This window comes from Fundulus heteroclitus, chromosome 21, assembly GCF_011125445.2.
Source record: "Fundulus heteroclitus isolate FHET01 chromosome 21, MU-UCD_Fhet_4.1, whole genome shotgun sequence".
Lineage (NCBI taxonomy): Eukaryota > Metazoa > Chordata > Actinopteri > Cyprinodontiformes > Fundulidae > Fundulus > Fundulus heteroclitus.
Window position 1 is genome coordinate 12,168,473 of NC_046381.1, and position 19,553 is coordinate 12,188,025.

The 19,553-nt window shown below is 38.0% G+C and overlaps 1 protein-coding gene across 1 annotated transcript in view; it reads right to left on the reverse strand.

Annotated features, from left to right (window-relative positions):
• Positions 1–17,687, reverse strand: part of LOC105918123 (sodium/hydrogen exchanger 9) — a 116,206-nt gene extending 98,519 nt beyond the window's left edge. Inside the window, exons 1-4 of the mRNA XM_012853136.3 lie at positions 17,475–17,687; positions 14,187–14,386; positions 7,654–7,731; positions 7,388–7,464 (exon numbers count right to left, since the gene is read on the reverse strand). Coding sequence (XP_012708590.2) covers positions 7,388–7,464; positions 7,654–7,731; positions 14,187–14,386; positions 17,475–17,625 — 506 coding nt within the window. The 5' untranslated portion in view covers positions 17,626–17,687. The remainder of the gene's footprint in view (positions 1–7,387; positions 7,465–7,653; positions 7,732–14,186; positions 14,387–17,474) is intronic.
• Between the last annotated feature and the right edge of the window lie 1,866 nt (positions 17,688–19,553).

Here is a 19,553-nt window from a genome sequence, read left to right on the forward strand (position 1 = left end):
AAATCTGCCTGCCTGCAAGGTGAAATAATTATAGTTTTAAAGTTTGTTATTTTCTGGTGTTTAAAATGACTAAACCCAGGAAAGAGTATTAGAGGATAGGAATGTGCAACAAAGTGAATTTGTGTTTCAATTTCCGCTTCAAACAATAACAACAATAACAATCGGCAAATTAGTTGGGTGGACGTTGGTTACCCTGTGCCTTCCCTACTTCTCTAAATTTTTTCATGTCTGGCATCACCTCCTGCTGCCTCCAGAGGTGACTCTTTCCAGAACAAAGATCAGGAATCACAACATTTTTAAGTGACACTGTGAATGGAACGCCCATACTTGACATTGGTATTAAAAAGAAAGTAAACTCAGACACAATGCTTGTTTTTTCTCCAAACATGAAGCTTTGCAATATGGCCAAGCATCTCTACTTTGGTCTCATTTGTCAAAATGACATTGTTCCAGAAACCTTTGAGTATGCTCACTTGCATCTCGGCAAACCTACGTCATGCTCCATGTTGTTGTTTTTTCCTTTCAGAGAGAGTGTAAGTCTTTCTCTCTTGCAGTCGTTCCAGTCTAGTTCTGGGATTTTCTTTATTTTTCTGAGCAGTAATGATTGATGTTTTGTTTCTCCTTAGTATGGTCTTAACATGCACTGCCTTGCTCCATTAAACTGCAGAAACCCTGGCTTGGCTGTCTGTAATAAATAAATAAATAAATCTTTGAAAAAGAAATTATCAGTGTGCTCAGACTTTATTTCTTCTGAAACTCACTTTGAACTCATTATTTGCTATAGATGTGCAAGGGTGAATTCAAATAAATAAATAGGACAAGTCATCCCTGCTGGAGCTACTGTGTTTGGCTTTTGAGTGCCTTGATATCTGTCATCACAGGGAAGCCTGTATAGGCTTCTCTCCAGACAGCTGTTTGTCACACCTTAAACATAATTGGCAGACTCGTGCTGGGTCACTTCTTGAACGGTTGAGGTGGGAGTGGCACAAGATGGATTCTTGTGTGTTTGTGAACGCACAAATACTGTGAGAATTCAGCTTGCAGGCAAGGTTAGGGTTTTGCTTAAAACAATATTCACAATAATCAATTGGGTTTGCTCAAAATGTACATGAAGCGACACGTTCTTGCCTTCATACTTTGAACCTTGTGCTACCATATGGCATTGATTGTGAAGAAATAACAGTATTTCCTCAAAACCCTGACCATTTTTAATAACCTATAAGTTCAATTTTGTTTTCCACTCCCAAATGAAGGTTTCATTATAGTAGATCTTTATTAGACAATGCTGAACCTAACTTTAAAGACTCTGTCCTCTGTCCCTGTTTTAATTTCATCAGTATCACAGAAATATGCAACAGATCAGGGCAGCAATGTTATTTCTTCCCCTTTCACAAATTGATGCTTTTGTTTTTAATTTTACTTCCTCATTGCATTTTACATTAGCCAATGCAGCCCCTTTGAAAAATAAGGTGATTATTCACAGGAAGCTGGCTCCCTGGTTTAATTTAGAGCTGCATTCTTTGAAGCACATTAGGAAATTGGAGAGAAAATGACGCTATACACATCTAGAGGAATCCTTCCTAATCTGGAAAAAACAGTCTACTGTTGTATAAAACGACCCTTCACAGAGTTAGGGCAGCATATTTTTCATCATTAATGGAGGACAAAAAAAAATAATCCTAGGCTTCTTTTTAGTACAGTTGCCAAACTTACACAGAGTCATAGCTCTGTTGATCAATCCATTGGCCTCTGGTAATAAAGTAAAAAAAAAAAAAAAAAACCTTGGTGTCATTTTTGACCAAGACACATCATTTAAATCCCATATTAAACAGGTTTCCAGGGTTTCTTTTTTCACCTCTGGAATATTGCCAAAATCAGAATTATTCTGTCCAGGGGTGATGCTGAAGAACTAGTCTTCAGTAGTTGTGATTCTCTACTATTAGGAAGTCCACAAAATACAGTTCAAAGCCATCAGCTGGTCCAAAGCGCTGCAGCGAGAGTTCTGATGAAAATTAAGAAGAAGGGTCAAGTTAAAAATAAAACCATGTTGACTTAAATCCACTTAATGTAAGTTGACTTAAATCAACTGGATCAGCAAAAAATAACATAGATAAGAAATCCCTTTATTGTGCTAAAATGAGGAAATTTGGGTATGACAGTGGCAAAGACACAGACAGAGTTACACACTAAAGTGTTGGAAAAAAATAAAGAAAAAAATTACAAGCTAGTCTAATCTGAAGGTAATTCTAAAGAAACACCAAGAATAAAAAGTAAAAAGTATATACCAAAATAAATATTGCATAATGTTTGGATAATATGGCATACTCAGGTAAAAATAAGATGAAATATTCAAGTTTATTAGTGGAAAAAAACTCAAGCCAGAGCTTAAGGTAATATAATATGCAATATGCATGATGTACAGCAGCATCTTAGTCTGCATACTTTTGATGCTTGCTTTGTCTTCTCAAACCCTCAGTTGGTCGTGGCAGATGACCGTTTACACCGTGCATGGTTCTGCTGTTTTCCTTACTGTTAAAGGGGAGTTTTCCTCTCCACTGTCGCTATAGGCATGCCCAATATGAGGGATTGCTACACGGTGATATGCTTGGTTTCCTTAGATAGAAAACTTTATAACCAATTTGTCTGTATGAATGGAGTTTAAGTTCCTTGAGATGACAAGTGTTATGAATTGATGCTATGTAAATAAACTGAACTGAACATAACTTTACACTCAAAGCATTAATGAAAGCAATTAATGTATGCTTATTTCAGTATAATTTTGTTAATAACAATAATAAAAATGCACTCATCCAAACATTGGTGATAACTACACAAAAGAACATATCATTGAGCTGTGGTGAGTGATGGCAATTGGCAATGTCAGATTCTACTAAGGCATTCATGCAACTGGCTCGGGCCTGCAATGGATAGCTGAGAATAAAAAAAGGCTGCACGGGCACTATGGTCTAGAATTCTTGCTAATGTATAATACATTAGGAAACAATCAATCTTCAGAATAACTCATTTCCATGTGTCATCATTTTGCTTTCCTTATTTGCACAGTCTTGAGATTTACCCGAAGGAGGCCGGCAGCAGAAGCACAGATTTGCCTCGCAGGAAAATTTCTTGAGTTAGTGAAGCGTGTGTACACGTTCCCCAACGTGTCTGGACTAGCGCAGAGTTCTTCTCGAGGGTGATGGGAAGCACAGTGTCTTAAACAATAGCTAGATAGTAAGAGCGACTAGCATCAGGGAATTCTGATGTTTTTTCTGATTGAAAAAAGCATAATGAACACTAGAAGAACCTATGAAATATTTTGCATTTCATAAGAGCAAAAACACTTAATTTAATAGGGAAAACTTATCAAAGACCAAACAGTTTCAGTGAAATGTTCAATATTCTTTTTTGACCAAAGATAACCCAAATGTCAAGCAAAAACAAAACAAACAAACACAACTTTAAAGTTATCTGAGGCTGGAACATTTTTTGTGTGTGGATGTAGCCATCTAGCTACCAGTGATGTTAGCGTCCTAACAAAGTCAGGGACCACCATCTAGTGTTGTCAGGCCAGAACTGCAACTCTAAACACCAACACAGCAGATGACTCCAAAAATCCATACATTCTGGCTCCACAAGCAAAGTCGTAGCACTTCCAAGACCTTTTAACATCTTTAGCACAGTTCAGCACACTAAGAGCTTTTGCAGACATCGTCATTTATCATTGTTTTAGCTGTACAGGTGTGATTAATGCAAGCTCAGTCCATCAGTTCCATGGTGCTGATTTACCCCCAACGCTGACACGCCAGAAACGGACGACTGGGACACTTCCAGAACATTAATTACTGTTATTAGCTGCACCTGGTGCTCTTCTGGCTTTAACAAAACCTTGTAGAATGAAGCAAGGAGAGATTTTTTTTTTCTCAGAGAAGCAAAAATTGATGCTCACACCAGCATAACAAGTGTGAGAAATTAAATTCGACAAGTTATTGTACTCATTATGTCGACACAGAATAGTTGTTTGGAAAATTGTGCCTCAGAGTGTGTGGCCTACTAATGTAATTTTTTTTTTTGTAAAGAGCAATCCTGCAAAAAATCTAAGTGATTTTATAAGTTTTGCACCACTAAATGATTAATTTGGAACTCACCAACTTCACACGATAATTGTGACTTTTACCTGGAGTGACAAGTAAATTACAGTATTAAATGAATGAAATATAATTCCTTACTATTTTCATTTTGTACTCCCAAAGAAAGAATTTTGTACCCATGTATTTTATTATTGTTTACTGTAAACTAATGTAGATGAATAACGTTAATCCATATTAATAAAAATCCTAAAGTTGTTAATTGTTAATTAAGTCAGGTTAATTGTTATGCTTTGTGACTATTTTGTACTGGAAACTATTTTCATTGATTGTGGTTCTTATGGTGGGCCATATAGACATGACCTGAGGAAATTAAGTCTGATATTATAACATTTACCTGCTTTGTAAACTATTAATTCAGTATTAATTTGGCCTTTTGTTATGCCTTTAAATTAATAATAGCAAACTAGTTGTTCTTTGACTATTCTAACTGGTCTTTTGTGGTTATTGGTTACAATCAGAGAAGTTCCACTAAGAAATTTTACAAACAACTTTTTATTTTTAAATTATATGACCTAAAATCGTTCCAGCAGCGCTGTTGATCCTTTTTCAAAGACCTGGCTCGATGCGACAGGTGTGTGCCGTGTGGGGGAGGCATGACCTAGGCACCTCCAGGTTCATGGGGTGAGCTCTAGTTGGCCTGCTCGTTCCAATTGTGTTGGCCCCGTCTCTGGGTGGATGGGTTCGGGAGTCGTTGGGGCTGGGATCGGGGAAGCTGGTTGGGGCTGGGGTATGGACCGGGTTTACCCAGGTTGGAGCAGTTCTCGGCCCTGGTCTCAGCTTGTGGCTCAGGTGGTCCACTCACACCCCCCCCCCCCTCCTCTGCTGATGGGGATCACCTCCCGGGGCTGGATGCCTCTCTGGGGTATCAGTACTGCAAGGTTTCTGCATGTGTCACCAACTCAAATTTAAGACTTAAAGAATTTAAGTCATAAAGAATTGCAGTCTTAAAATCACTCGCAACACAGGTGAATTTATTTAAATGTCTATTTTTTCATTCAGTGGAGTTACTAGTGGTGGTTAGAATTGCCATAAATGTTACTCAAGAGCAGCAACACCTTTCAATAACATTCAAGTAAAAAGGAAATGTACTTTGCAGAGAAACTACTCTTAAAAGTATTTTTTCCCCATAAAGTTACTCAAGTAAATGTTTCTGAAATGCAGCTAGTTAATATATATGCGTGGGTGTGTATACCCACTATGGGTCACACAGCTTTTTGGTTTAAGTAACACTTCTTGGTTAGACACATGCTTTGTTGTTTTAACGTTATTTACTATCTATTGAGCCTGCTGTGCCATTTGGTGGTCCAATTAAAATACTGTAAACTGCAGTTATTACTCATGAAAGAACTGTTCTGACAAATATAAATTACCTACTGTAGGTATTGGTTTTATATGTTTTACTTAGAAAAAAATGGAAAAAAAGTTTTTTTCTGCATAAATTTGTTCTTTGGAATTATGTTGTTTCTGTGTAACTTTTAGTTTAGTCTTTAAGACTCCCAAATTTCCAAAATGATTCATAACCTTATAAATTTGTCTGTCTGGATATCTCATTTTTAAATATTGAATCAAATGTTATGATTACTACTTGAGTCGCGGTTTTACCAAAAGGGTAAAAAAAATTAAAAAAATGTGCCAGTATCATGTTTGCAATAAAGCAAAAAATGTACCGACGAAAAAATTTCTGACAATAACCGACATCATTTTGCCATTTTACAGTTTTTCCGGCTCTCATCATCTACCTGTAGTGAACTTATGAAAGGCTCTGGTCAAGTATCGCTGCTCAACCACAATAATGGGTATTATTTTCATTAATATTGCCTTCATTACCTTATACAGTTAATGATTGTAGTGACATGGAGCTAATCCAGTGACAGCAGGTAGATGATGAGTACCAAAAAAAAACAGAGGACCCATGAAGGGTCCTTCAATTAAGCCCCGCCCCTGATTGGCAAAACAGTGCCAGCTTGTTGTGACATTGTAGCTGAAGGAGCTCTGTAGTGACACTGAAAACATCTCTCAATAAAAGCTGCAGCATTAAATGAGAATATCGAAAGTATAAGTTTTTACTTTCTAACAATATTTGACTATTCAGTGTCTAATTTTTCAATGCCAAATCTCTTGTTCGATGTCATTGCAAGTGGTTTTTCAATGTTTAATTTTTCAGTGTTTGATTTTAAAATGCCAAATCTCTTTTCAATGTCGCCTCAAGCTTTCCCTATTTTAAGCTCCATACTTTTCTCCCTGTTAACGTTTTGCCTCACCTGTTTCTCTTCCTTCCTTTCTTTCTATTTTCCCTTTCCATTTCTGCGTCCACTGAATTTGAAATAATCCCAAAATAATGTCCAGTTACGTTTTTGCATATGCATCAAGCGGAGCACTATAGCGAAAGCAGTAATGCTCGACTTGTGAAGGTTAATCTCTTGGGTTCTGACAGCAAAAATAAAATAAAAATAAATAAATAAAAATAAAATAAAGCATCTTGCCCATTGACAGCTGGAGATAGGCACCAGCACCCATCGCGACCCCACAAGGGATAGACATGTTAGAAAATGGATGGATGGATAAAATAAAACATAACAATGAATTTACTACAAATAGACGAGCATGCACGGACACACCCACGCACCCTCAATTTAAATACTTACTGAGGACCGTGCCTTGACTTTCATTCATTTTCGACCCTTTCAATGGACCAAAAAATAGTCCTCACTTTACATCAAAGTCCTCACTTTGGTGATAAAACACGAAAACTATATTTCTCACTGAGCTGCAACTACACACAAGGACTGCACGTACAAATAAAGGTCAATTTAGGTAATCTGGTCTTGGATCAGCAGTTAAACAGTCTGGTTAGGGACCAGCTCTTAACCTTTTAAAACGTCACAAAAAGGACATGTACATGTGTGCAATTATAAAAACAAACAAAAAAGAAAAAATATAGATAAACATCAAACCAGTTACTTCCAAATACTGCTCACTACATACCAAAACCACTTTTCTGCAGCTGATGCTATCTTACTGCAGGCTGATAACATAATAGGTCTTTGAGTAGCAGCAGCAGAAATAGAGTAGATAATGAGTATACAAAGAAACTGACTTAATGTATAAATTACATGGATTCACACATATAGACACAGACAGGAAAAAACTAAGGTGCACTTAGAATCTCCTACAAGGCTGAGATACTCTTTCTGGCATTTTTGGTTTGTGGTGTTGATCAGTGTAATTGAAACACTTACCCTATGCACAAACAACTGATCATGGTGCCCAGAAAAGCAAAGGTCAGAACAGAGCCCAGATTGTTGAGAAATCGTCTCTAGAAAATAAATGAAAAAAGCAGCTGTAGTTAGCAAAACATGAAACAGACAAGATTTGCTCTCAACATATAGTCATGCAGCAACATATCTCACCGTTTTTTTTGGTTTTTTTCTTTTCAAACTGATAGTCCACCAGTTATTAAAAGTGTGGGTTATTAAACAAAGTGGGAATCTCACAGTTTTCTCACCTGATTCAGGGTGTAAGCCCCAAAGAAGATGATCGGTGGCAGAAAAAGATTGAAAAGGACCTCCGATTCAAACACACCCTGAAAAAAGAGTGACTGCATTTAGTGGATAATTGATTCAGTTTAATATTTCATATTAAATTAAATGACAAGGACATAAAAAGGTACCATAATATAAAGGAGCAATAAGTAAGAAATGTACAGCAAAATCAACCAAAATCATTCTCATTTGTCACTCAAGAATTGAGCGAAAGTCAGGTTGCCTCCGATTCAAACCTCAGATGTTTCCCCTAACCTATAAAGCTGTGGTTTCTTACAGCTCACTGCAAATGGCCTGGTACACCTATAGATTTTGACAAATCAAACTGCCATCTATGCCATTTGCCAGCTAGGATTTAAGATAAATCAACAACTTTGCTAGGTTATAAGTTTCCAAGGTCTATCTGATTCATCTCCTCACATGACGAGAAAGCTTCTTCAACGTAAGCTTTAATAAAAAACAGTTTTACAAAAGTAAATTTTTTTTATTTTTTATTTTGAAATCCAAAGAGACTTTGAAATAATGTATAGTTAACCATACATTTGAAATACTGATTATTGACTGTATCAAACTTTGAGTGTGAATGCTCTGTTTTATTAACCTGACCCTAGCCAGATGGATTTCGCTCCGCCTAGCTCCACTCATCCATCTGGGACTGATCCATAGGAATGGCGTTTCAGAAGGCTGGACCTTATCAAAAATCCTTGCATACGATTGGATAAGCCACTTGTCTGTCATCTTTATCGACGTGCTTTTTCAACCACTCACACCGAAGCCAACCCGTGATGCTGTGAGAGCGACGCAGGAAAAAACTAAACCTTTTTTTTCTTTTTAAATGTGTTTGCGGCTCTAGTGGCACGCGTTTTATTGACAGTGAGCTGACAGGAAGAGGGTGAAAGACAGGCGGCAAAGCGCCGCGGGTCGGAGTCGATCCCGGGCCGACCGCGTCGAGGACTAAAGGCCTCCTAACATGGTTTGCGCTAACCGCTCCGCCACGAGCGCGCCCCGGAAAACAAAACTTGCCAAATCCGGTCGGGAGAAGGGCGAAAACATGGTTTCCACCAACAAAAGCCTTCAGAGCCGTTCTCTGATGTTCTTTTAATGAAACAATATTAGGTAGATTGGACAACACGGAAGAAATAGCAGCATCAATGTTAACGCTTGCTTCCTCGATGCGAGCCGCCATTGCTGTCTGAATCAAAACAGTCTCACGTCACGGTCTCTTCTCCACTATGTCACATCTATGAAACACCAGCCCTGCGTCCTGATTGGCCAGACAATAAAATTGGTTGGAGAAATCACTCTCTATGGGAAAGGTCCCATTTGGATGTGAGTGAAGCTAGGCGGAGCAATATCAAACTGGCTTGGGTCAGGTTAGTGTTTTATTGCATGCTTGGGTTTTCAGGACGGTTGGTTGAGTTTTACGACCGTATCCGCCATGAGTTAATTTGGCTGAAATTTGACATCTGGAGTTGAGTTGGATTTATTTGTGGAGGTTAGAGTCCCTCTGATGCCTGATTGGTCAAACTACTCCCATCTGACTACTCCACCCCAGAAGGGAGCCCTTCTGTAGATGTGACACAAGTGGACCCAGCACACCACTGGACCAGTAAAGTACTCCTGTCTGAACTAAAACCCTGTTTACACGACAATCGAAAACTGACCTTTTGTTAACACGTTTATGTGACAATGTTCTAATTACAATCTCCATTGACACGGCAGCAGTAGATTTTTGAAAACGGTGTAATTCCCGCGCCATGCTAGCGGTGCTATGTTCTTGGAAACTCAACATGCGGATGCGCCTACAAGCCACTGCAACTAATAAATGTTCAAGATGTCAGAGAAGACGTTTTTCCTATGGACAAACAACGAGGTTCAACTGTTGCTTAAGGTGACTTTGAATTATAGCCGTGTCTAGCCGTGGTTGACTGATGATGAATGTTACTGTTGATTTTAACAATCCTCCCCTCTCATCAATTCTGACATGCTTGTTATTTTTTGCACTCATGCTAAATGAGGTTCTGAATCCTGAGGGATGTACAGAGATCTACTTGTCCTTCTTTCAGTCTGCTACAGATTGCTCAAAGGAAAGCAAAACTGCTCACTCTTCAGTGATTCTTTGTGAAATACATGATAAATCACACTTTTAATAGATTTATATGTTTACTTCATATAAAAACATGCAGGTATACGTTAGACAATTGCTCTTCATTGAATCACTGTTCAAGGGAAAGGAAGCAGTTTTAATAAATGTAAGGTTTACATAAAACATGCCTGCCTTACTCACTGTACTGATACGATATTTGTTTTTTTGCATGACTTGGAAGGTTGCAATGGACTGTACTCAATTATAATAAATAAAAACACATTTAAAATCTATCAGGCGTTGTCAAGGAAAAATGGGGAATGTAAAATACTTGGATTAGAGTGCTAGAATGAAATGACATAGTTGCCAAAAGCTGGAATTTATAGCATTAGGAGCCTCAGAGCTCTCCTGCACTTAGTGATTTTATGACATTGTACTGATTCAGCACGCTGCCAATGTGTCCCGAGGCTAGGAGATTAATGAAAAGCACAATGCAAAATGAAAATTATAGCTGTCTGTATCCAAGAAGCTTCTAGAACATATAGGAAGAAGGAAGTACCACCATTATGCAAGGGCCGTGCCATAAATAAGCAACAAAATCCATGCTGCAAATTACCTTCAACACAAACAGTAGCCATAGTGGGAGGCATTTCTGTATTTATATCCTCTCTCCTTGAGTGTTTCTCATCTCAGCCAATGAGATGCAATAGAAGCCAATCTGTACGGCGCCATTCCATGTGCAATTTCACCCTTGAATGCCTTTAATTTGTATTGTGGGTAGATTTGTGTGGAAAAAAAAAAAAAACACAGCACCATCCATGAGGTTTTATTTCAAAAAATACTATTACAGAATAAAATTTTGCATAGTTGTCAAACTTTCTGCTCAAATGATGACATCTGTAGAGAGCAACCGCACACTGCCCTTAAACTAATTGCAATAACAGCCTGAAGAGCATAAAACACGTGGATACATGAAAGCCCTCAGCTAATGTTCTATTTCTAGGACATCCCAGTGCTTTAATGAATATTTACCAGAGGGGAATTAGTGGCATGCTTTGTTAAATTACAGTATAAATCCAATGCTGGAGACTTCACCATAGAAACAGACAAGCCAGCATGCTTTCTGAGTAATTCTGCATTTGAAGAGGTGACTAGCTCTACAAATTGCTCTGCAGCCATAACCCAGCACTCTATAAATCTAAGATAAACACAAATAAACAAGACAAAAACCAATATGGCCACAGCAAGGAGTAAATTATGTATATTTTGGCAGTTTCATTCTAAGGGCCACCTGAGCCTCAAAGTTGAGGATAGAGGTGCGATGTGTGCACTAATTGCCTCTTCAGCTGAGCAGTGCTAAATTTAAGCAGACCACAAACTTTATTGCTGCTCTCCCCAGTGGCACATAATGGACTCGGTAATGCAATGAAATCCTTATCTCTTTCTGCTAGCTCCCCATATGTATCAGGCCTAATGGTTGGAAATCTACACACGGTTTGACCGATGTAACGGCCTCTTTGGTAGCCTCTGCTGGTTTACTAATGAGACCTTGGCATTCATAACAGGCCAAGGATTCAAAGCTATTAAAGAAGAGTTACACTTGGCCTGGAGGATTTGTAAGGTCCACAACCGACCTCTTCCTGGTTTAAAACATCCCTCTAAGATTCAGCAACTAAACTCTAAACGCACTCCACATTCCTATATGCTGGTCAGGGATCATTTAAGGGAGGTGGGAAAACTAACTTGCTTCATACATACATACATACATACATACATACATACACATATATATATATATATATATATATATATATATATATATATATATATATATATATATATATATATATATATATATATATATATATATATATATATATATATATACACATACATACATACATATACACACACATATACATATATAAATATATATATATAAATAAATAAAGAGAGATAGATAGATAGAGCGAGCTAGATAGATAGAGCTAGATAGATAGAGCGAGAGAGCTAGATAGATAGATAGATAGATAGATAGATAGATAGATAGATAGATAGATAGATAGATAGATAGATAGATAGATAGATAGATAGATAGATAGATAGATAGATAGATAGATAGATAGATAGATAGATAGATAGATAGATAGATAGATAGATAGATAGACTTTTTGTTTTTCACCCAGGGCACTAACATATTACAGTTTTTGTATTATTTTCTTTTATACTATTATTTTCTGTATACTATTTTGTATTCAAGACAATTCAAGGCTCATTTTGCAGAGAGGGGTTTTTCACACTGAGAGAATATCGAACTGAAATGCTGAATTTTGTCAACAGCTGCTTAGCACAGACAGCTGTTGAAAGGCTGTCATTTCAGAGCCAGAAACTTTGGGGTACGGATGGACAGCTCGGAGAAAAATGATATTCACAGGACTGACAACACAACCATTTTGGAGAGGCCACAAACCCTGCACCATCTAAACCTCAACAGATTTTCTATCTATGGAGGCAGTGTCGTGTGAGGTGCCCTCACCAAAATAGCTGGAAGTTATTACCCAAGACGGTAAGAGTGTGGAAGTGACTATTAAGGTTCTAACATTACATGTCAGTGAAGCCCACTGCAGAGAGGTAGAACAGTTCTGATGATTTCTCTGCTTCAGGAGATTTCTCGCTTTGAAACGAGGTACAAGGACACATCTGTATGTGTGTGTGTGGTTACTGTCGAAGCACTGATCCACCCACAGTTCACACATTTCGAAACTCCCCCAAACTCCTCTAGGATGAATTTTTACCTCCACAATCTCTTTATGTTGTGGTTATCCCTGCTGCTTGTGCTCCTTCTCCTACCACACTTTTTCCATCCACTCAACTTTCTATGAATGTACTTTGACACGGCACACTGGGAATAGCCAGCCTCTTTAGCAATCAACTTTTACAGCTTGCCCTCATAATGGAGCGTGTCAATTAGAGTGTACTGGACATCTGCAGTTCTCTGCCATGATTGTGCAAAACACAACATAACAATTCTTCATAAAAAATAATTCATAAGTATGAAAAACAATTATACTAATCCTATGTAATATTCTAATTTTCAAATAAACTACCTGTAAGTCCCAGTGTATAAAATGGAAATTAATGCTTGAAATACACCACTCTGTGTGTAATGAAGCTATATTCTTTACACATATATTTTTGCTTTTACAATTCATCTTCTGAAATGAATTGACTGCTCAATGATATTTGAATTTATTGACATGAATTGGTGAAGATGATTACATTAGGGATGACACATCTTGCTAGGATTGCGTTGCACAGGTTTTGAGAAAGGTGTGCCTCCATGTTTTGACTTCCACATTAGGTTTGTGCAAAAAAAGACACAGGCTAAAAGATACAACTTGCAAAAAAAAAAAAATGTTTCTATATAAGCACACACTAAACACGATCTCCCTAATGGAGTTGATAAGAAAACAATGACAGGGCATATTCTTTCATTAATTCTTCATGCTCTTAGGTATAAGGATCTCTCTGCAGCCTTCATAATTGAAATTAATTACCTCCACTTCCACCTCTCTAAATCTTCCTCAGCTATAAATCTCTTCAAGGCTACTATTACCATAAACTGTACACATCACTGTATGCTTTAGTCTCGGCGTTATAATAGAGCCTGTCAATCTTAAAAAAAAAAAAAAAAAAAAAAAAAGAAGAAGATGGGAGCTATTCACATCCATTACTGTGCTCTGTGGCACAGGTTGAAGTATGAGGTGTCTTTCCAAGAGGAAAAAGCCTGCAGTGTCTGCTGAGACATCTGCTTCTCTTTTCTGCAGTGCACTGCAACCCGCCACTAACACCCCCTTTGCAAAAGTATCTCATTAGGGGAAGACGGCGTGCAGACAAGCAACTGGGAAATTGTCCCGAGTAGACAATTTTAAGCAGGCTAAATAATGCCTCCGAAGAGTTTTGAGTTTGCCGTCGCCATGCATCTTAATCGAAGAAGGATCCGAAAGAAACGGATGCCTGTAGAGAGAGAGCGCGGGTTCACTTGAGCGTCCTCACAGGACACCTGAGCAAACGCAACGTTCCACATTTGTCCCCTTAATAATCCCTAATATGGATTAAATAGCCGCCTTCCTTTCTTCGCACGCACTGCTGCGCTTTCCTAATGTCAAACGGACCATTAAAAAACGACTAACACCAAAGAGCCATTAGAGGATCCTGTTGACGGCAAACACTCGGGGTGCATCCTGAAACGCTTCAAACATTCCCGCTAATTAAACGCCTTTTCAAAGCCAGCGCGTTTGCAGGACGCCCTGCTTGCTAGTTGTGCTAATCTCACAACGCACGAAAGCTTAGCCGTGCAAAAGATTGGCTTTGCCGCGCCCAGGGTCAAACCCGAATTGCCGTAGTTACCGTGTGAGCGCTCGAGAGCCGCGCGCATCTCTGGCCCACCGTCCCAATGTGTCTGTAGCAGTGCCCGTCGGATGAGGTGTTGACCGTTATGACACGGGGTGTGCTGTTCAGACCAGGGCAGTGGCACGCACCGCCCGTGTCCTCCAAACGCTCGTCTCGGTCCAACCACAGGTACCTGACGGCTAAACCCAGGAAGACACCTGCGGAGTACATAAATAAATACATATCAATAGGGAGGAAATGACTGCAAAAATGTTTTCCAGTTCAACTAAATCAAAAATGAATGCAGTTATAGCTCAGTGCTTGGCGATTGTCTTTTCCAGTGTTGCCCTAAACTGCCTGTTAATTAGCAAGGAAAGCAAAACAGAAAATGAATAAAGTAATAAAAAATAAAGATAAACACATTATTACTGTACACAGTCCCAACAACTTGGTTTTATTGGGGAAATGCGCAGCTGGCTAATGAAAAACGTGTTGCATGGGAATACAGTTTCTTAATCTCTTTACTAAAACATCTTAATGACCCCTTAGAGTATTTTCTGCTCTTTTACACAGGAGCATCAGGAAATGTATCACTGGCATACCCAGCATGAACGCGTCGCACTTATGGGAATTAGTAGGCATCTACTGCTGTCTACACGGTTCTTCAGGAGATGGATCCTGCGGAGATGACCGGTTTGTGACATACGGTGCAACCCTGATGTCAGTTAGTCCCTTCTATTTGTTAAGGGTTGCCTAAAGCGCGGGGACGAGTTATCACCACAACCTGAACAGGGCAAGATCCTGTAAATTCACACAGCAACAGAAGATCTGTTTGTTTACCTTTATATATTATGCTCTAACCATGGAGATGAACACCATATTAACCTAGGCTCATTAATAATGGCTTCAAATTTAGTTATTTTTCAGAGTATAAGGATCAAACAACAAATAACTGATCAAAACCGAAAACCGGGGGCATGATTTTGAGTTTATTAAAGATTTACTCTTGCCAACACCAAATTTTACATACAAGCTCAAATGTATGCATACTGAAACTACTGCTTGGTTATCTCCTAATTCTGCCTGGATAGCTGGCAGGCTTGGTGAAATTAATTTAACCTGGTTAACATCCTGGCAAAGACCTGGATCAGCACCACGTCGTTCTCACCAGGGTGGAGACCATGGCCATTTCAGAGGTTTTAATGTAAGCCTCCTTTGTCCAGCTCAAAACAAGCTTTGATATCATTGTTCTGTTGTGATACCCCAAAATTTCAACCATCTCCCTGCTGATTTTAGGAAGACTTAGAGTAACTCAGCCCATAAATCAACTTTTCTCCCCCAGATGAACTGTATAAACTGGGCCTAAGGGTGATACTTAAATTTTACTGTGCCATTTTTTATTTTTTATTTTAATGTGAACTCGCTTAGTTCTGCAATATTTGTCTTAAAACCATCTCAGTGCTGCCCTCTTAGGGTGAAACGGTGGCTATTGCAGTCGAGTTTTCCTATTGGTTCAAACGGTACAGGCTTTTGTTACCATAGCGCCGCGTTTGGGTATCAAAAAATCTCACTCAGACACATTTGCCCCAGCGGCCTTGTGGCGCGTCAGACTCGGGAGTCGGAGTCACGAGCATTAAACGACAGTGTTTTAGCGGTATGCTTTGAACTTTAGGCCATGTTAGCAATGAGGCTGCTATCATTTGGTTTATTTATTTTGGTACATTTACAACACAACACAAAAAGGAAAGAAGAAGAAACAATTCTATAAACTGGTGCAACATCAGAGTCACCACCCAGAGTACAGCAGATGTTCTATTGCCACTGACTCAGAGGGCGTCTAACAAGAAAGAAGCTCTTGCTTCACAATCGCCTCCTTCAAGCTCACCGGAAACGTGAAGCAGTTGCTGGGATGGACGAATCCTTTCTGGAGAAAAGCTTTATGGTCAGACAAGAAAGAAATTTAACTGTCTTGCCCTAATGACAAGACCTATATAGAGGATTTCACATCAAAGAACAATTTGCAGTCAATGTCCAGGAAGGCAGCGCTGTGGAGTTGGAACCGTTTTTAGCCATTTTAAGCCAGCATGTATAATACCGACTCTGTGTGGATTAGAAAAATTGCATGAAAAATTCAACCTTGTCAAGATAAATCTTGCGTTAGAAATTCATTGAAGTTGTTTGTTGCAGGATCATTCAAACATGAAAGACAGATTCAAATACATCATTAAAAGCCTACATGTTAAAAGCATCCAAATGTTACAAAGTCAAATTAATTACCAGCTAGTTTAAAAATGGATTTTATGCTGACAAAAATGAAATATAAGCCAAGGAAATTGAAAAAAGCTCCATCACCGTGCAAGTGATCTCAATGAAACTATAATTTTAACTATAGTTAATCTATGTCAGTAATTCAAAATGTGAACATATCATATGCATCCATTGCACACAAAGCAATATATTACAACAATATTTTTCTGTTAATCTTAATGATTAATATTTACAACTAATGTTAACGCAAATCCTAGTTGCTCAGAAAATGTGATCACATAAGACCAATAGAAAAGGATTTTTAACACAGAATGGTTGCTGTCTTGATAAAATATGTCCGTGTAATGTATGTGCGCTCAATACTCGAGGAAATGTACATGAATTTATCAATGTAGTGCTTTGTTTTCTGCACAATGCTTGCTGGTACCACATGTTTTCCTTCCACTCAACTTTCCTTTAACATGCTTGGACACAGCCCTCTGAGAACAGCCAGTGGCCTTTTAAGGGTCACCCTGCCTGTGTTTGATAGGCATGACAAAAGCAGCAGTCTCCTCTATGGTTGTGTAGATCATAACAGGACCATATTATAATATCAGAATCAGAAACATGTTTATTGGCAAGTAGGTTTGCACTTACAAGGAATTTCACTTGGTGTTGATGTTGCAGACAACATATATATATATATATATATATATATATATATATATATATATATATATATATATATAAATAATTAGAATATGTCTATACTATTACTGTTTGTATTATTGTTGATCTCAAGAAAAAAATTGCAATTTCTGAGAAACTGAATTTTAAAATGTTCCTCCACTGTAGGCTGTACATACAATAAGTATATCACTCCGTGTTTGCGGGTTTTTTATTGACTTATTTGTGAGTGTTCTCATAATATTAAGAAGCATCTGTAATTTTGTAACTTGTCGAATAAACATTCTGGCACACTGTGAGTCCAGGAAGTGTTGCGGCGCAGCAGCTTCCGCGCTTTTTGCCCTGGACGTAAGCGGGCCTGGGGTTGCTTACCGTAAAACATTGCACCTCCAGCTTCATTGATGAGCCTGTATTTGAATTGCTTTAACTTCCAGACGCTGAGAATGGTCATTAAGGCTAATGTTACTGCGGAGAGAACGAACAGTGCAGCGCCATCTTGCCGGTCCCTCGCAGAGTTTGACATCTTCGGTCTTTATGGGGAAACTCTCGTCTTCTAAGTTTAACTGAGAAACTTCAGAAAGAAGCCGCCGCCGCAACATCCGCATCAGCAGCGTCCGTGGTGCCTTTCAGATCACTCGGAAATTCCTGTTTTCTCTTTATGGCATAATAATAAAAGGATAGTGTGAGATTATTTTTTTTTATGGCCTACTTGGGAGAGAACGATCAAGAACGAATCTGATAGCCTCAAAATAACTAACCCTTTTTGCTTAACAGGGAGAGTAGTCTAGACTTTGAATTAGCCTGCGCAAAACTAGCTGACAGTGTGGACATTTTTAAAAGGAGTACACTGAATGCATACATTCTTTAATTTAGCGTTAATGTTTGCTCTTAATTATTACCTGTCCTTGAATCATTACTTTTACCTGTATCTATTTTACTGTATCGTTTTGACTTTGTTTTAGCTGACGTATTTGTGTAGAATAACTTTTAATTTTTACAATACATACCTATGCCTTTACTTATATATTTTATATTTACTTTTATTTAGATTTCTAATTTATTCATTAATGTTTGTTGTTAAATGGTTTCATCATTTTCCGCTATTGTTGATTATCACATTTTTAACGGACTTTTTTTGTTTTTGGCATCATATGTAAGGATTTTGGTCTGTGTGATGATTTGTGTTTGCATACTTGAGCATTTAGAAATACCCAAAACAATGAAAGAAGTTTTTAATTCTCCAGCAGATGGCGCAGTAGACATACTTATGCAGGGGGAGTTTTCTCTACACCCGCTGGAGAATGCTGCTGCTCATTGGTCCTTTAGAGTAAACCTGCCCATAACTTACTGTGCAATAAGTATTTTTTGCAAAAAGATATTTTATGTTACGTTACAATATTTCCAAAGTAATTCAGAATCCATGTGCGTTTTGATAATTGTATTTTCTTCATCAGAAACTAAATGTCCAACTTTATTCACAAAGCACTTAAAACAATAACAGACACATAGCAAAATATAAATAACACCAGTCTATAAAAAAAACAAAGCAACAATATATTATTCTTTGTTGGAGATTTTAACTTTTTATTGTTTAAAACATAAAGATAGTGTAAAATCAAATTAAGATTTCTGCTCATCCATATTTTGACTACAAAAAAAGAAAAGGCCTGTTTCTGTTTCTTGCAAATCAAAATAAAATTCAAAAGGTAATTTTATTTATTTAGTTGTTTAGTTTGGATTCTGATGAGAATCCAAAACATCCAAAAAATAAACATAATTAATTCAGCCATTGCCTTTATTATATTCAGTTGGCAGTGATTGGATGGCTTTGTAGAGCAAGCTTCATGTTGTTCACTGGTTCCCATTGTTCGGGTCAGGATGATACAACACTAAGCAGGAAACCAAAATCAGTTCTATCAATTATTAAAAGGAAAGCAAATAGGTATTTTTGCATATTCGGTACGAGAGGGGAAAAAAAACAATAATCATAAATCCATAAAACTAGACAAACTAACGAAATCTTATATCCTCACTACGCCTGAATCTTTTGCTCTAAGTATCCCCCCCAGCGACGTCACTTCCTACATACGTGAGGGTATGTTCGAGATTTGGCTCACATGCAATAACAGATCCAACATATTTTTTTTCATCCTTGTTGAGCCTCGTTAAGGTTGCGCATGTGCTCAGTGCACATGTTCTTGTTTACCTTTATATATTTTGCTGTAAACATGAGGGAGAGGGACACACCTTTGAGGCGTGGAGAAGAAAAAGCCCTTCATACAGCCATTGCATGATAGTATCTCAGCCAGATACTTGTATTGCAATATGAAAACGGCAGCTTTTAAATGTTTCTCTTTTTCTAAATAGATTTTTAGTGTTTTAAAAAATATGTTTTTGGTTTTGTTGTTTATTTTTTTGCTTTTAATGAGAGCATCCAACATCCATGCACTA